This window comes from Carcharhinus amblyrhynchos, chromosome 22 (assembly GCF_965287045.1).
Source record: "Carcharhinus amblyrhynchos chromosome 22, sCarAmb.v2.hapA, whole genome shotgun sequence".
Taxonomy (NCBI): Eukaryota; Metazoa; Chordata; class Chondrichthyes; order Carcharhiniformes; family Carcharhinidae; genus Carcharhinus; species Carcharhinus amblyrhynchos.
Window position 1 is genome coordinate 8,966,645 of NC_137345.1, and position 24,052 is coordinate 8,990,696.

At 45.0% G+C, this 24,052-nt stretch overlaps 1 protein-coding gene across 2 annotated transcripts in view; it reads left to right on the forward strand.

Annotated features, from left to right (window-relative positions):
• The window catches only part of LOC145356866 (ethanolamine kinase 1-like), a 60,326-nt gene extending 37,271 nt beyond the window's left edge, over positions 1 to 23,055 (forward strand). For both annotated transcript variants that reach the window (XM_080209824.1, XM_080209825.1), the window contains 5 exons: positions 5,869 to 6,011; positions 13,469 to 13,552; positions 15,812 to 15,972; positions 21,387 to 21,460; positions 22,531 to 23,055. In XM_080209824.1, coding sequence (XP_080065950.1) covers positions 5,869 to 6,011; positions 13,469 to 13,552; positions 15,812 to 15,972; positions 21,387 to 21,460; positions 22,531 to 22,603 — 535 coding nt within the window. In that variant the 3' untranslated portion in view covers positions 22,604 to 23,055. The remainder of the gene's footprint in view (positions 1 to 5,868; positions 6,012 to 13,468; positions 13,553 to 15,811; positions 15,973 to 21,386; positions 21,461 to 22,530) is intronic.
• Positions 23,056 to 24,052: the final 997 nt, after the last annotated feature.

Consider the following 24,052-nt stretch of genomic DNA (forward strand, 5'->3'; position numbering starts at 1 on the left):
CACAATAACTTCATAGCAGTGTTAATGTAAGCTTATTTATGACACTAATAAATAAACTTTGAAAAATAAATTATCTTTTTGAAAAAAAGACAAAAGCCATAATAAATCTTTACCCTGCTGAATATTTAATAACATTATACTGTCGCAGGGTGCAAAGCCATTTACGGTGGTGAAACCATTAAGGAAAGGTTGACAGGCTAAGTTTGTATCCACTGGAGTTTAGTAGAGTAAAAAACCAACTTGACTGAAACATGTAAGATCCTGAGGGGTCATGACAGGGCTATGGAGAAGATGTTTCATACTGTGGAAGAATCTGGAACTAGGGCAACACTTTAAAAAAAAAAGGTTGCCTGTTTAAAAATAAGGGGGCACCGTTTAAAATATTTTCACTCAGAGGGTTGACAGTCTTTGGAACTTTGTTCCTGAAACTACGGTGGAAGTCAAAGCTTTGAATATTTTTAAGGCAGAGGTGGATTAATTCTTGGTAAGCAAGGTGGGATGATAGATTATCAGGGGGTAGGTGGGATACAAATTTGAGGCTACTGTTAAATCATCCATGATCTTATTAATCATAGAATCCCCGCAGCGCAGAAGGAGGCCATTGGCAAATTGAGCCTGCACAACAATCCACCCAGGCCTTATCCCTGTAACCGTGCGCACTTACCCTGCACTAAAGGGCAATTTAGCATGGCCAGTCCACCTGAGGGGCAGAACAGGCTCGAGGGACCGAATTAAGTGGTGGAACAGGCTGAAGGGATTGAATGGTCTATTCCTGCCTGCTTCTTGTTTGTATGTCCGTAAGTAGCCTCTCTGTTTGGTTGAAAAGTGAAAATCCCCTGCACTGTTGAATCAATAGTGACCCCATAGTCATCAGCGGAATGCAATGTATGAGAAATGTAAGAGTATGTGGGTAACTTCAGAAAGAAGTGTCAAACCTCAGCAAAGTGTTGAAATTTGTTTGAACGTATTATTAACACAAACGAAAATCTTTCAAACCTTCTTTTGAGTGCATTCATGAATGTAAAGATTTTTGGATAATTTTTAAACATGAAAAACCGTTGCTTCATGTGGGCTCATAAATGCCTGAGCCAGCAGTCTAATGCCATCAATATTAACACCATAACCACCCATCTCATGCCCGCAGGTTTGCAAAAATCTGTAGGTTTGTGTGAGTCGTCACTGCCTTCCCCGCCTCGAGCCTGTTTTAGCCACAAACCGAGATGGACGTTTCCAGCAGCTAAGCTGAGCAATTTAATGGATTAAATATGTTTTCTTTTGGTTTTGGTGGCCTTAATCAGGATTAGAAATTTGTGGTTTTAAAGCCTTTCAGGAAACAACATTGAATTGAGTGAAGGACTCGTCTTATATAGTGAATTACAACCTTATTTGATGTATATTGTTTGCTGTAATTGTATGTTATGGAGAGGCAATGGCCTAGTGGTGTTATCGCTAGCCTATTAATCCAGAAACTCAGCTAATGTTCTGGGGATCTGGGTTTGAATCCCACCACGGCAGATGGTGGAATTCGAATTCAATAGAAAAAAATCTGGTATTAAGAATCTACTGATGACCATGAAACCATTGTCAGAAAAACCCATCTGGTTCACTAATGTCCTTTAGGGAAGGAAATCTGCCCTCCTTACCTGATCTGGCCTACATGTGGTTGACTCTCAGCTGCCCTCTGAACAAAGGCAACTAGGGATAGGCAATAAATACTGGCCCAGCCAGCAACATCCATGTCCCATGAATGAATAATAAAAAAAAATTAGACAGTATTCTTTGTGGTATATTGTATATTGTGTACATAGCGCTGTGTATCCCTGGTCTGGATCTTCCACAGAGCAGCAATCACCATTGAATTACCACTCTGCCCAAACTTGTTAATGTTCTGTCTCCATATTTCTGGCCTCTTCAGAAAGGTGGAATACAGTGTCCCTTGAAAAACTCTATCGAGGTGCACTAATGTTGGATGGAGGGGGATATGGGTGGAGAAGAGAGAGAGAGAATGTGGTGGGGGAGAGCATGAGGTCAGCAGAGGGAAGAGGAGAGAGAGAGAGTGGGGGAGGAGGAGGTGGGGAGCAGGGAACGGAAGGTACACGCCCACACTCTACAGCACTATCTGCCATGCGATAAATGTAAATATCTAGTGTTTGTGTTCGTGAATGGAGAGTGAATAGTGAGTGGTGAGGTAAGTGAGTAGGGAGGCAGGTGGATAGGCTGGTGGGTCAGGGATTGGTTAGGATACGCCAGAGGCAGTCAGGTGAGGGCGAGGGGGGTAGCTAGGTTTGGTAGGGGGTAGTCAGGTCTGGTTGTTGGGTGGTTAGAGTGATTGGGAAGAATAGTCAGCTTGAGTCGGGAGAGGCAGGGGTTTATCCAATCAGGTCAGGGAGATTTTTTTTGGGAGTGTAGTCTGGAGGTTAGATGTCAGAGTGTCAGGGGTGGAATGTCAGTGAAAATGATTGGGGTGTCAGTTGTATAGTTATCCAGGAATTACAGCGTAGGAGTTTTCAGTCTGTTCATATCTATCCAGGTGGATGTGTCAGAACTGTCCAAAGCTCCTGATTCTATCTCAGAACTGAAGACTTTTTTGGAGCAACACAGGGGCTGGAGAATTCCTGATGGAAGTTCAAACTTCCTAGGCAATTCCAAAGCAGCATCAATAGTTTGGGACTTCCTTGGGGTCCTGATGCGCATCTTGACATACTACTGGTTTCCAATGAGCGGAAGATCTTGTCCCTCATTCCTACATCCATTACAGTTGTGCTTTACCACGGCACCAAGCCGTCTTACTCTTGAAGAAGGCGTGTTTTACTGGACTACGTTTTAATGGGTGCTGGAAGCTTGAAAAATATCATACGAGATCTCCAACACGTAACTTAGGCAGGAATTTCAATGGAAAAGCGCACCCCAGTATACAATCAGGTCTGTGTCCATGTTTTTTTATCTCCACACAAACCACCATGTCATTCTCCTGTTTAAATCTCAATTCATTTAATGTTACTCTTTCAAGTGACGATCTAATTCTCTGAAAGAATTGTTGTGCAACAGCTGTTGGTCAGCTAGTTATAGACTTTGTTCCCTTCGAGTGACCAGGCGAAGAATTTTGGAGTTTATAATTGGCCTTTTATTTACAAGCTATAGCAAGGACTCAAATACATCAGCTGGTGATGCAGTCCAGAGCACTGGATATGGAGTTACACAAACAGATATACTTCCAGATTCAACTACAAGTAATTAGCATATACCAATCAAAGATGTACATTTGTACAGAAGTTATTTATATTCACTCACAACTATTCATAGAATCATCGAATCGCTACAGTGCAGAATGAGGCCATTTGGCCCATTGAGGCTGCATCGACAACAATCCCACCCAGGCCCTTTCCCCAAATATTTACCCTGCTAATCCCCCTGACACTAAGTGGCAATTTAGCATGGACAATCCACCTACTCACCAACCCCCCCCCCCCCCCCCCCCACCCACATTTTTGGCTTGTGGGAAGAAACTGGAGGCATGCAGAGGAAGCCCATGCAGACATTGCGAGAATGTGCAAACTCCACACAGTGGCCCAAGGCCGGAATTGAACCCAGTTCCCTGACGCTGTGAGGAAGAAATGTTAACCACTGTGCCAATGTGCTGCCCCTACATAAGGATATAATTGTTCAATTACGACTCATGCACATCTACCTAATTATAACATTGTCAAGCAAGTGTTTTGTTTTTCTCTACTATCTGTCACCTTCCAGACTTGGATGGCTATGATAGCTATATGTCTGACCAATGGCATATTAACCTCATGTGTCATCTCATATCCATTGTTCCTTGTTCTAATCCGAAGAAGAATCCACAGAATCCTTACAGTGCAGAAGGAGGCCATTCAGCCCATCGAGTCTGCACTGACCACAATCCCATCCAGGCACTATTCTGCTGACTTCAACATACTTGCCCTGCTAATCCCTGCTACAATTGACGCTAGGGTCAATTTTTAGCATGGCCAATTAACCTAACCCCCTTACCTTTGGAGTGTGGGAGGAAACCGGAGCACCCGGAAGAAACACACCCAGACACGGGGAGAAAGTGCACACTCCACACAGACAGTGACCCGATGCCGTAATTGAACCCGGGCCCCTGGCGCTGTGAGGCAGCAGTGATAACCACCGTGCCAGACACACATAATGGACACACGTGAACTGTAACTGCAACACCGCTTAATTGAATTCTTATGTGCATACTGTGTGACTAAAGTTTTCTTGGTAACTTAGGGTATTATGATCCTTGACACTTATCTGTGTCTGCTTTAATCAAAGCCCTGTGGTTTTAGCTTTCCTTGTGTAACCAAGTCTAGCTGCTTATGTGATTTGGAAACTTGTGTGATTGTTAACTCTTTCAAGAATTCATGGACATTTTTGTCGATAGCTATTTGTCGTGGAGAATTCCAACTTCTAACTAGACTTTGTCTGAAGGGCTGATTTTTATTTATAACGTCCCTTGAATTCTTTTTGTGATGATCAGAAATCTGTGCCCTCTTCCTGAGCAAAGGAAATCACTTTTTGCTTCATCACAACACTTGGTCTTCAAAGCCTTTAGCACATTATTTCACGACTGTTCCCTATTCTAGTGGAATGGAACAATAATGTCTCTGACAACAACTGCCAAATGCATAACGTCTACCAGCCCCAGAGAGATGAGGGCAGCTGTTGCATGGAACTGCCACCACTTCCCAAATCCTGTCTCTCCAAGCCCCACACCATCCTAACTTGAGAATTCCTCCAGTGCTGTTGAGTCAAAATCCTGAAATTCCAAACCTAACAGGATGAGGAAACACCTTCTAATCTGGTTCAAGAAGGCTTTATTCACCACTTTTTCAAAGCCAGTTAGACAATCAGTGCCATACTTTCCAACAATGCTCATATCCTGAGAATCAATATATATTTCCATATAACCATAGAATCCTTACAGTGTAGAAAGAAGCAATTTGGCCCATCGAGTCTGCACCGTCCCTCCAAAAGAGCACTCTATCTAGGCTCACTTCCCCATCCTATCCCTGTAACCCCGTGCATTGATCATGGCTAATCCACCTAACCTGTACATCCTGACTCACTAAGGGGCAATTTAACATGGGCTGTCCACCCAAGGTACGCATCTTTGGACTGTAAGAGGAAACCAAAGGAAACCCATGCAGACACGAAGAGAATGTGCAAACTCCACACAGACAGTCACCCAAGGCCGGAATTGAACCCGGACACCTGGCACTGAGGTAGTGGTGCTAACCAGCTGTATATTCCTCTAGATGCTGCCCAAAGTATAGGAGAGGAGAGGAGCCCATCTTGGATTTTTCCCTTCCTAATCTCTACTCAGGAACAAGTTTGGCCACTTGTTACCATGCCGCTGTGAGTTAATTCACCATGGGTATGGCATTGAACTTGGGATCATTCTTCTCAGTATGACTCAGTACCATGTGCACATGCCCACGATGCCATTCTCAAAGCCAAGAGTGCATGTACTTGTGATGGAATCCATGATGTGCAAACCGCCAGCTGAATATGAGCTTTGACAGGGAAGAGAGGAGTAGTTCTGTTATGAATAAGGTACCACGTTGCACTGGTTAAAAATCAGCAGTTTCTAAAACAAAGAATTTCTCAGGAGTTTCACAGCCTAATGTGGTTTAGCTGCCAACACCCTGTATAAGGGTCACACATCAATCATGACCATTGCCAAGTGACCCACAGCAAGGATCATGTCCTTTGTGGAAGGACAGGAGATTGGGTAAGGGGGGGGATGGAAGGTGTGGCCTTGCAGGGTCCTGAGGAATTCACCCCAGTTTTTTGAGGAGTGCGCGTCTAAATTGGTTTTTTGCTTTCCATCAGGATTCAGCAGAAAGTGCCACCTTTGGAGACACTGGAGAAGGAAACAGCGTGGATGAAGGATTACCTGTCAGAGCTGAACTCCCCCACGGTCTTTTGTCATAATGATCTCCTCTGCAAGAATATCATCTACAATGAAAAGGAAGGTGAGAACCCGGCCATAAAACAGGCCAGCCATCCCATCAGGTTTCTGGTTAGCACTGCTGCTTCACAGCGCCAGGGACCCGGGTTCGATTCCCGGCTTGGCTCACAGTCTGAGCAGAGTCTGCAAGTTCTCCCAGTGTCTGCGTGGGTTCCCTCTGGATGCTCCAGTTTCCTCCCACAGTTGGAAAGATGTGCTGGTTAGGCGCATTGGCCACGCTAAATTCTCCCTTGTTATAATTCAGATCAAAAACTCCAAAGTGTGTTATGAAGTCCGCCTGGATCATAAGTTTTGCGATTTGAATTTGGCTAGGGTGAGCATGAGATGCTTCATATCGGGTATGATTCAACTGACCCACTAGGGAGCTTTACTCAAACAAAATTTACTTAAGAATACAGTTAACATATATAGAAAGAAAATTAGCAAGAATTTTTACCAATTACAAGCAAGAGAAAAAACAAAAATGATATTGTATAAACCTGGACAGCTAAATATCGTTCCAACTAAACAAATCCCATAAACAAAACCGGTGCCACAGATTTAACACAGAAAATACAAATGCTGACATGATCTGAAACTTAGTCCTTTGCTTGGTTGCTGCAGTTCTCTTGAGACACACGTGCACGCACGTGCGCGCACACACACACACACACACACACACACACACACACACAAAAGCTTGAACTCAGAACAGCTTTCCAAAATACCAGGGAGAGAGACACTCTAGTTACTAGCTAGCAAACCACCAACAGCAGAATTTTCACTCTAGGAAGGCCAGAAACCTTGCTTCCAGCTAGCCAGCAGGATTTCCAATACCAGGGAGAGAAACACTGCTTTCCACTTGACAACTAGGACAGCTCTGTTTACCACATATTCACTAGTGGATGTGGCTGGTGTAACTCAAACAAAAACTGAAAGTGAGTCCTTGAATTCTTCTGGGGAGGAACCACCTGACTTTGACTCGTCAACCAATCTTCCCCTCATAATGTAGGGTCGTAAAGGATCCCAGAAAGCACCTGAGGCCCAGAGTAAAAATAAACAGAGACCTGTTTAAGCCATTGAAGCAGCAATAAAAGGATGTTTAACAGACAGCCGGTGCCACAATGAAACCTAAAGGCCAGCTCACAAACTGCAGAGATCATGATTTCAAAAAAAAAATTCTTAAAGGTACACTAGTGTTACATCCTCAGTGTACCTGAACAGGCACTGGACTGTGGTGACTCGGTGATTCTCCTCTGGGCAACACGGTGGCACAGTGGTTAGCACTGCTGCCTCACAGCATCAGGGACCAGGGTTCGATTCCCAGCTTGGGTCACTCACTGACTGTGCAGAGTCTGCACGTTCTCCCCATATCTGCATGGATTTCCTCCAGGTGCTCCAGTTTCTTCCCACAGTTCAAAGATGTGTGGGTTAGATGGATTAGCTGCACTAAGTTGCCTCTTCGTGTCAGGTGGAGCAGCTAGGGTAAATGCATGGGATTGTGGGGATAGGGCCTGGGTGGGATTGCGGTCAGTGCAGACTTGATGGGCCAAATGGCCTCCTTCTACACTGTAGGATTCCCACAATAACTTCATTGCAGTGTTAATGGTAAGCCTTTTTGTGACACTAATAAACAAACTGCTGTAGCCTGACATACCTTTTGATTGTGTTTAAACAAAAAAAAAATCACCAAATATACCAGTTTAGAAGGGTTGTGGCTGATAACTAACCTGAGACTGAGTGTTGTACCAATCCAAAAGCTACTTGCAGCTGAGTGCTCTGGGCAGAGAGTGTGAACCAAGTCACTGGTCTGTCATTGGCTTCTCTCATTCTGTGTGCACTTGTGTTCCTATAGCTACCAAACTCCAGGTGGTTGGATGTGGTGACTGTGTAATTTCCCCTGAAACTGGGTCTGTTTTATTTGCAGTGAACTTGTGCGCTTTTTCTGAGTAGCTGATGTTATTCCGGCGTGGGTTTCTGACAATAACGTGAATGAGTTTTATTCTGAATAAATAGTAAAGACCATCAGTTCATTGTGATGCTCGATGTGTGTCCGACCTCTCATTCCTCACTAATTAATTGCCTACTTAAATATTGAATGAGGTTGTACGATAATCTTTTGAGTAGCGTCACATGCTCTGTCACAGCTCACTGGTGTATAATGCTAGCAGTGTTTCCTCCCACTTGTATCATATTTACTGGAGCAATGTGTCTTGTGGGCAGCCATGCTCTCTCACACTGCCAGCATTGTGTTGCCTCTTTATCTGTTTACCACATATTCACTAGTGGATGTGGCTGGTGTAACTCCAAAGTCATCTGACCCTTCACAGTAATACAATGAATAATCTGTTGCCACTGAACTGGCTCGTGCTGTTAACTATAAATGTGAGCGTTTCATTGTGTGGGAATGTGGCACTTTTAGTCTGACCTTCATTTATTTGGGTTTTTGCAGGGATGTGGTGGGAGGCTGACAGTAAAGCTGTGATTGGCTGCGGGGATGGCAGCCACCCTGCGATTGGCTGTGGGGGAGGGCGGCAGACACCCTGCGATTGGCTGTGGGGGAGGGTGGCAGCCACCCTGCGATTGGCTGCAGGGGAGGGCGGCAGACACCCTGCGATTGGCTGCAGGGGAGGGTGGCAGACACCCTGCGCTGCTGTAATTGGTTGTTATGGGCTGTGCTGACCAAGAGGGGGGAGAAAGAAAGCAGGCTGTTTCTATGGATTTGGCCAGTTTGCATATGGAAAAAGTAAGGAATGTCTCTTGTTAACAGCAAGTTAAGTTAGTATGATTCTGATTACAGGCTCATTGGGAGGAGCTGGTGCACTGAAAGACTTGTGCAATTCTTAACTGGTTTGTCCATTTTTACACAGAATTAAATACCTACAGTACAAAAGAAGGCCATTTGGCTCATCATACTTGCACCAACAGCAATTCCAACCTGGCCCCACTCTCTCAATCCCACACATTTACCCTACCATCACCCTGACATCCCCCTTAAAGCTAAGGGGCAATTTAGCATGGCCAATCAACATGCACATTTTTGGACTGGGGAAGGAAACCGGAGTACCAGGAGGAAGCCCATCACTTTATTATACACCCCTTTTTGGCCTTTGAAAGTTTCCCAACCCGCCAATCTGCCACTGACCTTTGCGATATGGTATGCCTTAGTTTTTGACTGCATGTTATCTTTAACTTTCTTGTGTAGCCATGGAGACAATTGCCCACCCCCCCCCAATAAGAACAGGTTTGGCAATCTGACCCCTCAAGCCTGCACCGCCATTCAGTAAGATCATGGACACAGCCCCATGTACCCACCCGCTAACAATAACTCTTAATTCCTTTACTGTTCAAAAATTTATCTACTTGTCTCACAAACATTTAAAGAGATAGCCTCATCTGCTTCACTGGGCAGGGAATTCCACAGATTCACAACCCTTTGGGTGAGGAAGTTTCTTCTCAACTCACTCCTAAATCTGCTCCCCCTTATTTCGAGGCCATGCCCCCTAGTTTTAGTTTCACCCGCCAATGGAAACGACTTCCCTGCTTCTATCTTATCTATTCCCTTCATAATCTTATATGTCTCTGTAAGATTCCCTCCTCATTCTTTTGAATTCCAATAAGTAAAGCCCCAGTCTACTCAGTCTCTCCTCACAAGCCAGCCCTCGCAATTCCGGAGTCAAACTAGTGAATCTCCTCTGCACCCCATCCACTGCCAGTGTATCCTTTCTCAAGTAAGGAGACCAAAACCGTACACAGTACTCCGAGTGTGGCCTTGCCGGCAATTTATACAGCTGCAACATAACTTCCCTGTTTTAAAACTCCATCCCTCTAGCAATGAAGGACAAAATTCTAGTTGCCGTTTTAATTACATCGCAGTTGGGAGGAATTGAATATCTCCTTGTATGTCTGCCACTGTTCATCAGCTGAGGGGGAGATGGCTGGGGGATCACATTAGAAACTTAGAAACAGAGATTGACAGGATATTTTTTAAGGCAAGAGAAATCAGGATTATGAAACCCACACGGATGAATGGAGTTAAGGTACCAATCAGCAATAATCTGAATGGGAGAGCATGTTAAAGGGGCCTAATGGCCTACTCCTATGATCTCTTTGGGCATCAACATAGACTCAGAGGGTAGCAACATCACCTGCAAGTCTAGCATTCAAACTGCAGGAGAGACTTGAGCGCATAATCTAGGCTGGTACTTCTATGTAGTTCAGAGAGAGTGGAATACGGTCAGACGTGCTGTTTTATTTTGCTCTGTTTCAGCGAAGAACAGGAGAGATTTCTCCTTGTGTCTGAGCCAACATTCATCCCTCAACTTAAAAAGAGATTTTTAAAAGAGATTATTGTCTTTAAAAGGGATTATCTGGTCACAATCTCATTGTTGTTTTGTGAGATTTTGAGGGATGTGCACGTTGGCTGCTCTGGTAGATCATTCGGGTGGCACAGTGGTTAGCACTGCTGCCAGTGACCTGGGTTCGAATCCCGGCTTGGGTCATTGCCTGTGTGGAGTTTGCACATTCTCCCCGTGTCTGCCTGGGTTTCCTCCAGGTGCTCTGATTTTGCCCCACAGCTCAAAGATGTACGGGTTAGGTGGATTGGTATGCTCAATTGCCGCTTAGTGTCCTGAGGTGCTTAGGTTAGGGGGATTAGCGAGGTAAATATGTAGGAATATGGGGGTTGTTGTTGGTGCAGACTTGACGGGCTGAATGGTCTCCTTCTGTGCTGTAGGGTTCCTAGTGCATAGATTCGCCACTCTCTGAGAGAAGAACACCCTCCTTATCTCAATCCTAAATGTCCCACCCGATATGTTGAGACTGTTCTAAACACCTTATACCCCCAGCCGAAGGAAACAACATCCAGTCTGATCAACCCTGTCAGAATTTTAAACATTTTTTGAGATGGTCTACATGGTGGCACAGTAATTAGCACAGCTGCCTCATGGCACTAGGGACCCGGGTTCGATTCCAGCCTTGGATGACTCTCTGTGTGGAGTTTGCACATTCTCCCCATGTCTGCGTGGGTTTCCTCTGGGTGCTCCGGTTTCCTCCACAGTCCAAAGATATATAGATTAGGTGGATTGGCCATGCTGAATTGCCCCTTAGTGTCCAAAGATGTGTAGGTTAGGGGAATTAGTGGGGGTACATCCTTGGGAATAGAGCCTGAGTAAGTTGCTGTGTCAGGATAGACTCATTGGGTGAAATGGCCTCCTTCTGCATCATAGGATTCTATGACTCAATCAGATCCCACCTCAGTTTTCTAAAATCCAATGACTACAGGGCCAGTCGACCCAATCTTAACACAAGTTTTTATTTCAGTCGCTGCCCTTCTCACATTTAAATCCAATCCCACTGTCCCTGGCATCAAACTGGGTAACAGCCTGAGTCAGCTATTGAGCCTGGGATTTACGTAGTTGATGTGACACAATACAGAGTCACAGGGGAAATACAAGAGAGTTTTTAAATCATGACTAACCAGAAGCTAAGGGAAATGCATTCCAGGCAATGCATTGTCCCCCTTCTGCATGCTTTGTTTTGATGCTCTGGCTTCTAATTAATTAATACTGTTTCTAACTGAATGACATCCACATTTGTCAAAAAGACTCCTCTTTCAAGGGCAAGCGATCTCTGAGCTTTTCACTTTGCTGACTGAGAAAAGGGTTTAACGTCAATATAAATTTTTTGTATTCACTCATGGGACATGGGCCAGCATTTATTGCCCATCCTTAGTTGCCTTTGAGAAGGTGGTGGTGAGCCGCCGCCTGGGATCGCTGCCGTCCACACGCTGTGAGGTGACCCACATTAGGGAGGGAATTCCAGGATTCTGACTGGTATGGCCAAATGTCCTGTTCCTGTTCAGGGTGGCACAGTTGTTAGCACTGCTGCCTCGCAGCGCCAGGGACTGGGGCTCAATTCCCGGCTTGGGTCACTGTCTGTGTGGAGTTTGAACGTTCCTCTTATCTCCGCATGTGTTTCCTCTCACAGTCCGAAAGACATGCTGGTTAGGTGCATTGGCCATACTAAATTCTCCTCGGTGTCTCCAAATAGGCGCCGGACTGTGGCGACTAGGGGGGATTTTCATAGTAACTTCATTGCAGTGTTAATGTAAGCCTACTTATGACACTAATAAATAAAACTTAAGCTTAGCTGGATTGGCTATGCTAAATTGTCCGGTAATGTCACAGGATGTGTATTTTAGGGGGATTAGTGGGGTTTATTTATTAGTCACAAGTAAGGCTTATAGTAATACTCCAATGAAATTCCCCTAGTTGCCACAGTCCAGTGCCTGTTCGGGTGAATGCAGCTAACCTTGTGACTAATAAATAACCTTTAACTTTTAACTTTTTACTGTGCTGTGCATCCTTTGCAAAATATGTAAAAGCTCATTTGCACTGTTGAAATGGTTATGATCTGAGTGCTGCACAGCCCTTCTCCTCAATGAGCAATTTTATTTGTATTTAAAAACTGAAGCCCTGTAATAAGCTGCTTGGGCAAGGCTAAGGGTGGAGCTGAATGATCAAAAATATCAGCAGAGGTTGAAAGCCAACCTCCTGATTGAATGACAGACTCCTAATGACATGTAATTTTGTTAATGATAAAGATAAATACTTAACTGAAAAGTAATTTGGGGTAAGATGATACAGTTGCAAAGAATACTTTCTTTGTATACAATATACTGAGTGTCATGTTGAGTGTCAGGCGTGGCTCAATGGGTAATGTGTTCACCCTTCCAAATCTGGGGACTGAGCATAGTGATTAGCATGGCTGCCTTACAGCACCAAGGACCTGGGTTTGATTCTGCACGTTCTCCCCATGTCTGCGTGGGTTTCCTCCAGGTGCTCCAGTTTTCCTCCACAGTCCACAAGATGCGCATTGGCTATGGTAAATTCTCCCTCAGTGTACCTGAACAGGCGCCAAAATGTGGTGACTAGGGAATTTTCACAGTAACTTTGTTGCAGTGCTAATGCAATATCTTTGGACTGAGAGAGGAAACCAGAGCACTGGGAGGAATCCCACACAGACACGGAGAACATGCAAGCTCCACACAGACAGTGACCCCAAGACTGGAATTGAACCCGAGTCCCTGGCACTATGAGGCAGCAGTGCTAAGCACTGTGCCACCATACGGCCCAAAGCCTACTGCACTTGTTATTCCCAGGTATTCTCCCATCCAAGTATTAACCAGGCCTGCCTCTGCTTAGCTTCTGAAATCAGGTGTTTTCAGACTAGTCTGGTCGTAGCTATGGAGCTGTCACTGTGTTATATTGTTGGTAATCTAAGTGGAGCAAAGTGAACCTAAAACAAAGCAATGAGAATCTGGATTAGTGCCAACATTCTTTAAAAAGACAATTAAAAAGTGAAATACTTTAGATTTTGAACCTTGGTCTTGAGTACAATACCTAGCTCATTGAATTTCCACTGTCTTGGTTTGTGTGATCACGGGTTGATATTTACTAACTCGAGTTACTTATTTATCAGGTTGGGTGAAGTTTATTGACTACGAATATTCCGGTTACAATTACCAAGCATTCGATATTGGAAACCACTTCAATGAATTCGCAGGTGAGTGTTTCGTAACCTGCAGCTGCTCCAGTTTTGGCTGTTCAGCAATGATGTTGGGGAGAAGTCACAAAGGTTACCATTGACCAAAAACTGAACTAGACCAGACGTATAAATACTGTGGCCACCAGACTATGCTTACCCCAGTCCAACGCCAGCACCTCCACATCATGGCCACAAGAGCAGGTCAAAGGCTGGGAATTCCGTGGAGAGTAACTCTCCCCAGAGCCTGTCCACCATCCACAAGGCACAAAGCAGGAGTGTGATGGAATACTGTCCACTTGGCCTGGATGAATACAGCTCCAGTAACACTCAAGAAGTTTGAGACTCTCCAGGATAAAGCAACCTGCTTGATTGCCACCCCATCTGCCATCTTCGACATTCACTTCCTGTACGACAGTGGCAGCAGTGTGTACCATTGACAAGATGCACTGCAACAACTCATTAAGCCTCCTTCAACAACACCTTCCAAACACACAACCCCTACCACCTAGGAGAACAAGGGCAGCAGGCACATGGAAACACCATCACCTGCAAGATCCCCTCCAAGCCACTCGCCGTCCTGATTTGGAAATGTATCACTGTTCCTTCACTGTTGCTGGGTGTAAATCCTGGGACACCTTCCCTAACATCGCTGTGGGTTTACTTGCATCAGATGGATTGTAGCAGTTCGAGAAGGTGGTTCCCCTGCCACCACCTCAAGAGCGATTAGAGATGGGTAATAAATGCTGGTCTAGCCAGCGATGCCCACATCCTATGAACACATAAATTCAAGTAAGTCCAATTAATATCTCTCCCCTACTGTTTCTGCCATTGCCCTGATATATGGCGATTCCCTTTTTTAAATTACTATCAAATCTGCTTCCACTAGCCTTTTGGTAAGAAGTCTGACAATCCAGGTTAAAGTCCAACAGGTTTGTTTGGAATCATGAGCTTTCAGAGTGCTGCTCCTTCATCAGGTGAGTGACTTCTTACTGTGCCCACCCCAGTCCAATGCCCACATCATGACTAGCCTCTCAGCAACTGCATTCCAGATCATTCTGATTCAGAGTAAAAATAAAAATGTTCCTATTTTTCCTGACTCTTTGCCAATGACCTTAAACCTTGTCATTGGGTTACCAGCACTCCTGCCGGTCTCCTCCCATATGACTTGTCAACACTTCCTATAATTCTGAAAACTCTGCTACATCCCCACCTAACCTTCCCTTCTCTGAGGTTAACAAGCAGATTTTTTCCTTAGACATAACTAAGTTCTCTCACCCTTGGTACTGGTCTAGTAAATCTCTTTGACACCTTCTCCATCTCCTTGATGTCCTTCAAGAAATGTGGTGCCTGGAATTTAGAACTGGCTGTCGTAATCCTTTTCATTCTGAGATCTGTTTCAATAACCGTGCCCACACGTCATTCCGCTCAGTATAAACTCTTCTCCCACCCCAGGGCATCTACCATCTCATGATCTGTCTACTCAGAGGATCTCTAGCACAGATGATGCCCGTTTCCCACCCCTTCCTTGCACCCCTCACCACACGAATTCCTCCATCCCCGGTTTTAGAACGTAAGAACTAGGAGCAGGAATAGGCCGTCTGGCCCCTGTTCCGCCATTCAGTAAGATCATGACTGATCTTGTCATAGACTCAGCTCCACTTACCTGCCTGCTCACCCTTAGTTCCTTTACTGTTCAAAAATCTATCTGTCTTAAAAATATTCATTGCGGTAGCCTCAACTGCTTCACTGGACAGGGATTTCCACAGGTTCACAACCCTTTGGGTGAAGAAGTTCCTCCTCAACTAAGTCCTAAATCTGCACCCCCTTATTTTGAGGCTATGCCCCCTAGCTCTAGTTTCACCTGCCAGTGTAAACAACTTCCCTGCTTCTATCTTATCTATTCACTTCATAATTTTACATGTTTCTATAAGATCCCCCGGTTCACTCATTGGAATCCTACTTGAATGCTTGTATTCCGGGGTGCTAATACTGTTCAGTAGCTTTAATCATAGGATAGAATCATAGAAGTTATACTGTGCAGAAGAGGCTATTCAGCCCATCGAGTCTGTGTTGATTCTCTGATGGAGTGACTTATTCAGGCCCTTTCCCCCGTCCTATCCCTGTAATCCCACATGTTTACCTCCATAACTTTACCTACCTTCTGTCAGTTCTAATGGTTGGAAAATAAAACCGTGTCCCGCCGTTTCTCTGGTAGACACGGTGGTGTGGTTTAGCTGTGGACAGTTATTCATACGAGGCTGCCTCTTTCTGTGCTAGGAGTGAGTGAGGTAGACTACAGCTTGTACCCAAACCAAGCCTTACAGTTCCAGTGGCTGAGAACCTATCTCGAAGCCTGCAAGCGATTCACCAAGAAGGGAGGCGAGGTAACCGACGACGAAGTGCACACGCTCTATGTCCAGGTCAACAAGTTCGCTTTAGTAAGTACAGCGCGTGAACCCAAATCAACAATACCCAGGCCACAGCAGCTCTATTCATCACCCTCCACACCCACTTGTGATGTAAGATTCATCTGGTATTTTCATAGTCGTACAGAGTAGAAAAGGCCCTTCAGCCCATCGAGTCTGCACCAACAATAACTATCTCTAAAGTCGCACTAATCCCATTTTCCAGCACTCGTCCCTTATCCTTGAATAGTATGATTCTTCAAGTATTTTTTAAAGATTGTAAAGTTTCCAGCCTCCATCACCTTTTCAGGCAGTGCATTCCAGATTCCCAACACAGTCTGAGTGAAAAAATGTTTTCTCAAATTCCCCTCTGAATCTCCTGCCCCTTTTCCAAAAACTATACCCCTTTTGTGATTGACTCCTCAACCAAGGGCAGTACAGCGGTTAGCACTGCTACCTCACAGCGCCAGGGACCTGGGTTCGATTCCTGGCTTGGGTGACTGTGTGGAGTTCTCCCCGTGTCTGTATGGGTTTCCTTCAGGATGCTCCGGTTTCCTCCAAAGACGTGCAGGTTAGGTGGATAGGCCATGCTAAATTACCCCTTAGTGTCAGGGGGACTAGCTAGGGTAAATGCATGGGGTTATGGGGATAGGGCCTGGGTGGGATTGTGGTCGGTGCAGACTCGATGGGCCAAATGGCCTCCTGCACTGCAGGATTCTATGATATCTTGCAGGCTAGGTAGCATCTTAACATCTTGTTGAAGAAAAAAGAGACAGCACTGACCGTGGTACTGCACCCTCTCAAAACAACTCTTCATTCCATCCTCAAGTTTTTTAAAAGTTTATTCATTAGTGTCACAAGTGGCTTACGTTAAAACCGCAATGAAGCTACTGTGAAAATCCCCCTAGTCATCACACGCCGGTGCCTGTATGGGTACACTGAGCAAGAATTTAGCATGGCCAATCCACTTGACCAACATGGCTTTTGGAATGAAGGAGGAAACTGGAGGAAATCCATGCAAAATAGTGGAGAGCTTTCAGACTCCACACAGACAGTGACCCAAGCCGGGAATCGAACCCGGCTCCCTGGCGCTGTGAGATTGCAGTGCTAACCACTGTGCCATCATGTCAGCGATGAGGAACTTTAATATTGGAAGTAAAAAGAAGTTGAGATTGTTCTGAGAAGAGAAGACTGGGCGGAGATTGGGTTAAGGGGTATTCAAGCTGACAAGGAAACTGGACAGAACAGATCGGCAGCAACGGTTCCTCTTAATGGAAGGATTGTGAATCAGAGGGAACAGATTTAAGGTCATGTTACTGACCTACCAAGTATTGGAGGCATGAGGAGAATCTTCTTCATGCAATCAGTGGTTAGGAACTGGAATGCAGCGCGTTAGAATGTGGTGCGGGTATTGGACTAGGGGAGTTGCTCATGTGGAGAACTGGCACTGACATGATGGGCCAAATGGCCTCCTCCCATGCGGTAACAATTCTGGAGGGAGGCTTGCGCCCACAACATTCAGAATCCAGTGACCCACTGAGCCAAAGTGGCACTTCCCTGTGAAAGGAAATTCTTCCTGGAAGGAAATGGTCGAAGACTCAATTTTCGTGTCTCTCTCGACCCACTGTTCATTCGTCTGGAATAGGTAAGGGGGAGGGAGGGAGACTGTCTCGACTTTTCTCTTTAATGTCCAGATGTGGGACTCAAAGGTAAAATAATTCACTTGAGTACTTCATCAGCATAGCAACTTGCCAATTGGCCAGACAACCTTTACATTTTAGCTACAACCTCGATACAAGGAGGGCTGAAATAAAATTAAAATGCTACAGTGCAGAAGGGGAGGCCATTCAGCCCATCAAGTCTGCACCAACCACAATCCTACCCAGGCTCTGCACTGTAGGATTTTATGATTCTAATTTTATTTTGGCCCGCCCTGTATCGAGGTTGTAGCTAAATTGTAAAGGTTGTCTGACCAATCGGCCCGCCTGCCAACTGCAAAAGCTGACGGGCCATGTAAATTGCATTCAGTTGGCCAGAATTGAACCCGGATCTCTGGCGCTGTGAGGCAGCAGTGCTAACCACTGTGCCACCCATAGTCTGAGGAGTTGAGAGTTTTAGATTACTAGACTGTTGGAGGCCATGGAATTGGGAAGGAAAAGATCACAAAGCAAAATAAAATTTTTAAATGATGACATTGTGTGTCTGCATCCCCTAAAATTATGATAGAATCATTATGACACAGCAGGAGACCATTTGGCCCTTTTGAGACCATGTTAGCTCTCTTCAGAGCAATACAATTAATCGCAAATCCCATGAATCCCATTTAGAAACTAACTTAAATACGGCTGAAAATAGAGTGCAGTGTATCTGTTGTCGAATGAAAGCTGACGACTCATTGAAGGATTTTTCACTCAAAGTATTACTTAGCAATTCACCAAAGATCCTTAGACAGCACCTTCCAAACCTGCAACCATTTCCATCTGGAAGGACAAGGGCAGTAGATAAATGGGAATACTACCACCTGCAAGTTCCCCATCAAGCCACCCACCCACTATCTTGACTTGAAGATCACTGGGTCAAAATCCTGGAATTCTCTCCCTAGCAACATTGTGGGTCAACCCTCAGAACATGGACTGCAGTGATTCAAGATGATGGCTCACCACCACCTTCTCAAGGGCAACCATGAGTGGGCAATAAATGTTGGCCTAGCCAGCGAAGCCCATGTCCCATGGGTGAATTTTTCAAGATTACTAACTTAGATGTGCTGTTCAGTAATGGTGCAATGCTACACATAGCCTTTTCCCACGGAATGTCCTTGTCTGTACAGGCAGGATAAGTGTATCATCAGATGTGAGGGATTATCCCTCATCCCGGTTAACCCTAATCAGTCTGTACTGAAAGCAGGTCAGACAGGGTGGAGATAATCAGACTGAATCAAGACCAAGCCAAGGCTGTTTGAAAATGATTTACCAGATTGTTTGTGGGGTGATTTGATGGAGTGAGGAAACCTCAGCACATGATAAAAAATGTTACATTGCTGACTCGAGCCCATCATTCAGTTCCACAAATGTTAAACTGTGCACCAAAAATATTCAACTCTCCACCAAAAATATTCAACTCTCCCTCAGGGACTTTTCATTGCCGGAACTCTTAATTCAGCCCTTCAACAAATGTCGCACATGATGTGCAAAATAGCAATTTGCAAATCTTTCTTCAACCCTTACGACAAAATTCATTCAATTGCCTCGTAACATTTTTCTGTGGCAGTGATTCAGAAGCTTCCATTAAATTGTTGAATATAGGCTGAATACATTACACAGTCTACGCTAGACTAACTACCACACACACACTCTACAGGACACAATGTGCACTAGACTATATAACAACACACACTCACACTACACTCTACATGAGTACACCACAATTGATCGCAACCAATAAAAATAGGCGACAACACCTCTTCCACGATCATCCTCAACATCGGTTCCCCACAAGACTGTGTCCTCAGCCCCTTACTATACTCCTTATACACCTATGACTGTGTGGCCAAACTCCCCTCCAACTAGATTTTCAAGTTTGCTGAAGACGCCACTGTTATGAGTCATATCTCAAAAAATGATGCGACAGAGTATAGGAAAGAGATAGAGAATGCGGTGAACTGGTGCAATGACAATAATCTCTCCTTCAGTGTCAAACAGTGAAGGAGATAGTAATCGACTTCAGTAAGTGTTGTAGAAGGCATGCCCTGGTCTATATCAATGGGGATGAAGTAGAAATAGTTGAGGTCTTCAGGTTTTCAGGTGTCCAGCTCACCAACAACATGCCTGGTCCTTCCATGCGGATGTTATAGTTAAGAAAGCCCATCAATATTTTTACTTTCTCAGCAGACTAAGGAAACGTGGCATGTCTGCTACAACTCACACCAACGTTTACAGCTGCACCATAGAAAGCATTCTTTGTGGTTGTATCACAGTTTGGTATGGCTTCTGCTCTGCCTAAGACCACAAGAAAATACAAAGGGCCATAAATGAAGCCCAATCCATCACTCAAATCAGCCTCCCATCCATCGACACTGTCTATACTTCCTGCTGCCACGGAAAAGCAGCCAGCATAATTAAGGACCCTGGACATTGTCTCTTCCATCGGGAAAAAGATAATAAGTCTGAGGTCACGTACCTTCCAATTCAAAAAGAGCTTCTGCCATCAGACTTTTGAATGGACCTACCTCACATTAAATTGATCTTTCTCTACACTCTAGCTATGGCTGTAACACTACATTCTACACCCTTTCCTTTCCTTCTCTACGTATGGTATGCTTTGTCTGTATGGCACGCAAGAAACAATACTTTCCGCTGTATGTTAATACATGTGAAAATAATAGATCAAATCAACGTGCACACTCGCTACACCACAGTGTGCATTACAATATACCACAACACACACACTCAATACATTACACAGTGTGCACCAGAGTATATCACAACACATACTCTTCACCACAGTGTGTACTAGAATACACCACAACACACACATTCACTAAACCACAGTGTGCTCTGGAGTACATCACAACACACACACTTGCTACTTTACGCAGTGTGCACTAGAGTATACCACAACACACACACTCAATATGTTACACAGTGTGTACCAGAGTATATCACAACACATAATCTACACCACAGTGTGCACTAGAGTATACCATAACACACACACTCAATACATTACACAGTGTGCACTAGAATATATCACAACACATACTCTACACCACAGTGTGCACTAGAATACACCACAACACACACATTCACTAAACCACAGTGTGCTCTGGAGTACATCACAACACACACACTTGCTACATTACACAGTGTGCACTAGAGTATACCACAACACACACACACGCTGCACTTCCACAGCGTGCACTAGAGTGCACCACAACACACACACTCAATACACTACACAGTGTGCACTAGAGTACATCACAACACACTCACTACAGCACTGTGTGTACTAGATTACACCATTGTGTGCACTGGAGTACATCATAACACATGCTCACTACACCACCGTGTGCACTAGAGTACATCACAACACGCACACTACACCACAGTGCGCATTTGAGTAAACCACAACACACACACTCAATACATTACGCAGTGTGCACTAGAATACACCACAACACACAGAGTACATCACAGTGTGCACTAGAGTTCATCACAACAAACACACTCAATACATTACACAGTGTGCACACTCACTACACCAGTGTGCACTAGAGTACACCACAACACACACACACTCAACACATTATGCAACACATATTTGACACAATTTAATTTGCTGCACACCATGCCACACTCTGCTTAACACAGCGTGGCACCTAGGTGTCTAATAATAACTTGCAGATTCATGCACTGCATTTAAACACTCCTTTTGTTAATTTTTGCTTTCAGGCATCTCATTTCTTCTGGGGGTTCTGGTCCTTGATTCAAGCCAAGTATTCAACAATAGAGTTCGATTTCCTAGGGTAAGTACCCGGGACACAGCTCATTTCCATTTGCTGAGCTCCCATCATGATCCGATGCCCCACCATTGAAAGCCATTTTGCACATTTACTGGCTGATTGGAAAAGCTCTAATTCAATACTATCCCCAGGGTAACCCTGGAGAATTTGTCAGTCTTACCCAGTCCAATCGTCTATTCACAGAAATCATTTCTTCCTAATCTTTCTGATCATCCCTGCCGATAGGTGACGTGTATAACTTCCAATCCTGCTCCCAAGTAGTTATCTATCCCAAACGAGAACAGAAAATGCTGGAAAATCTCAGCAGGTCTGACAGCATCTGTGGAGAGAAAATAAAGCCAAGGGGAATAGACAGATATGGTCCCTGGAAGGGTATGGGGTTTTAGTTCACACAGACAGCATGGTCGGTGGAGGGCCGAAGGGCCTGTTCCTGTGCTGTAATTTTCTTTGTTCCTTGTTTTGAGTCTAGCTGACCCGTTGTCAAAGCGCACAACTCAGGCAAAGGATTGTCCAGACTCTCAACGTTGGCTCTATTCTCTCTCCACAGATGTTGTAAGAAGTCTCACAACACCAGGTTGAAGTCCAACAGGTTTATTTAGTAGCCTGAGCTTTCGGAGCGTAGCCCCTGCGCTCCGAAAGCTCGTGCTACCAAATAAACCTGTTGGACTTCAACCTGGTGTTGTGAGACTTCTCACTATGCCCCACCCCAGTCCAACGCTGGCATCTCCACATCATGGCTTCCACAGATGCTGTCAGGCCTGCTGAGATTTTCCGGCACTTTTTGTTTCAGATTCCAGCGTCTGCAGTAATTTGCTTTTATCTTCGTTATCTAGCCCAACAGAAATTCCACGTTTGGGAGAGTTGGATTATTGGGAAGGTGAGGGGTGGTTTACCTGGCGAAATCATTCAGTGATACTGATTTTGGTAACTGTAATATGACCCGTTCCAAAACACACTTGGCCAACACTAATTTTAGCTGAAATGGCATACAGTGCAGTGTTCTCCCTCCCCTGTCCCCCCCCCCCCCCCAACTGTTCTTGTCTCTCAAGCGTACAATTCTTTTTGTCTTGCAGATATAGCGTCCTGAGGTTTAACCAGTATTTCAAGATGAAGCCCCAAGTCATTGCGCTGCAGATACCGGAGTGATAGGGTGAATGACATTCCACCGATCATTGCACAATCCTTCAGAGACCTGCCGGTTGCCCTTCCCGTGGACAGATTCCCCTCCCTCGACAGCCACCCGTTTACGGCTGACGCCACGATTTGTGATGCAGACTCATCCCCAAACTCTTAGCCGCTGTTCCCTTTTAAGAAGAAATTGTGCGCGATCGCTGCAGGCTCCTCTCGTGACTAAAACCTTGGCCTTCACGTTTTGCTTTTGGTTTTCAACCCCGGTTGTGCCCAGGGGAATTCGGACAGAATTGTCCTTCTGAACTTTTCCTCATTTTTTTTTTTGTTTTTCTTTCCCAACCCCCCCTCAGCCCTTCGCAATTACTCCACAGAAGTCTCCAAACTGCAAGCTCCAGACCGACATTGGCCCCTGGTGGGGCCCAAACTGAGGGGCCAGCTTTGGAGAGGTGGCCACGGGAGAGGGAGAGTGGGTGTGGTGAAGGGGAGGGGTTTGGGGTGGGTTAGAGGGAAGCAGGCTTGTTCCTTTTCTTAATTTATATTTAAAAAAAAACACTCTTTAGTTGCTAATTAGTCTTTTAGCCTATCCTAACATGATCACAGAGAAGCTCAGACTGATGAAAAGTCAGAGGTTCAAAACGATCTTTGAATTTAACTTTGTCAAGGGTTGTTGAGAAGGAAATAATGTCTTGCCCCAGTCCTAACAGCACAAGATTGGAGTCAGCAAATCTGTGTTGCGCTTTTTTTTAAAATTAATAAGCTACATGTTCATGACCACTGATGGAATTGGGGTCCAAAGCTTTGAAAAAATAGGCCTACCCTTGCCCCGCTGGCATTAATGGTACCCATTGGCAGTGGGGGTCAAAGGTTAGGGCTGGCAAGGAAATGACGTGGCAATATGATACAACCAATATAATAAAAAAAACCGTAAAGTTTGGAATGGGAAAAGTGACATTTGCCCCATGGAATCTACTTGTTCCGCAGCCCTGCATGTGTCACTTTCTTGTTGAGTCCCATCTCATTCACAAATAGTCCTGCAAGCTTGACTTTGTCAGTATCACTGGGTGATAACATTAACCTTCGAGATTCACAGGTAGCAAGGTCAAACTGGAACTAAAATGATGTAGGTTTACATGTGTGATGAAGCCACTTATGCCATCACGCGATTCGGTGGCACTCAGAATCCAACCCCATCCAAGTTGCCAACCCTGGTTTTATGCTCGGACAGCACAGGGACAGGACCAGTTGAATTACTTCCAAGGCAAAGGTCCCTTGCACCAGAAACACGCACAAGTGGAAGCCACGGGTGCAGAGGATCTCCTTTGTTTGGAAAGGCGATGGTGCAGTGACCCAAGGAGAGGGACAAAGGCGCCTGTAGCTTCTGGAAACGGAATGAGTGAATCGCTTAAGTAGCATGCGACTGACTGGGCACCAAAACCTGCAAACTTGCATCACTTGTATAAAATC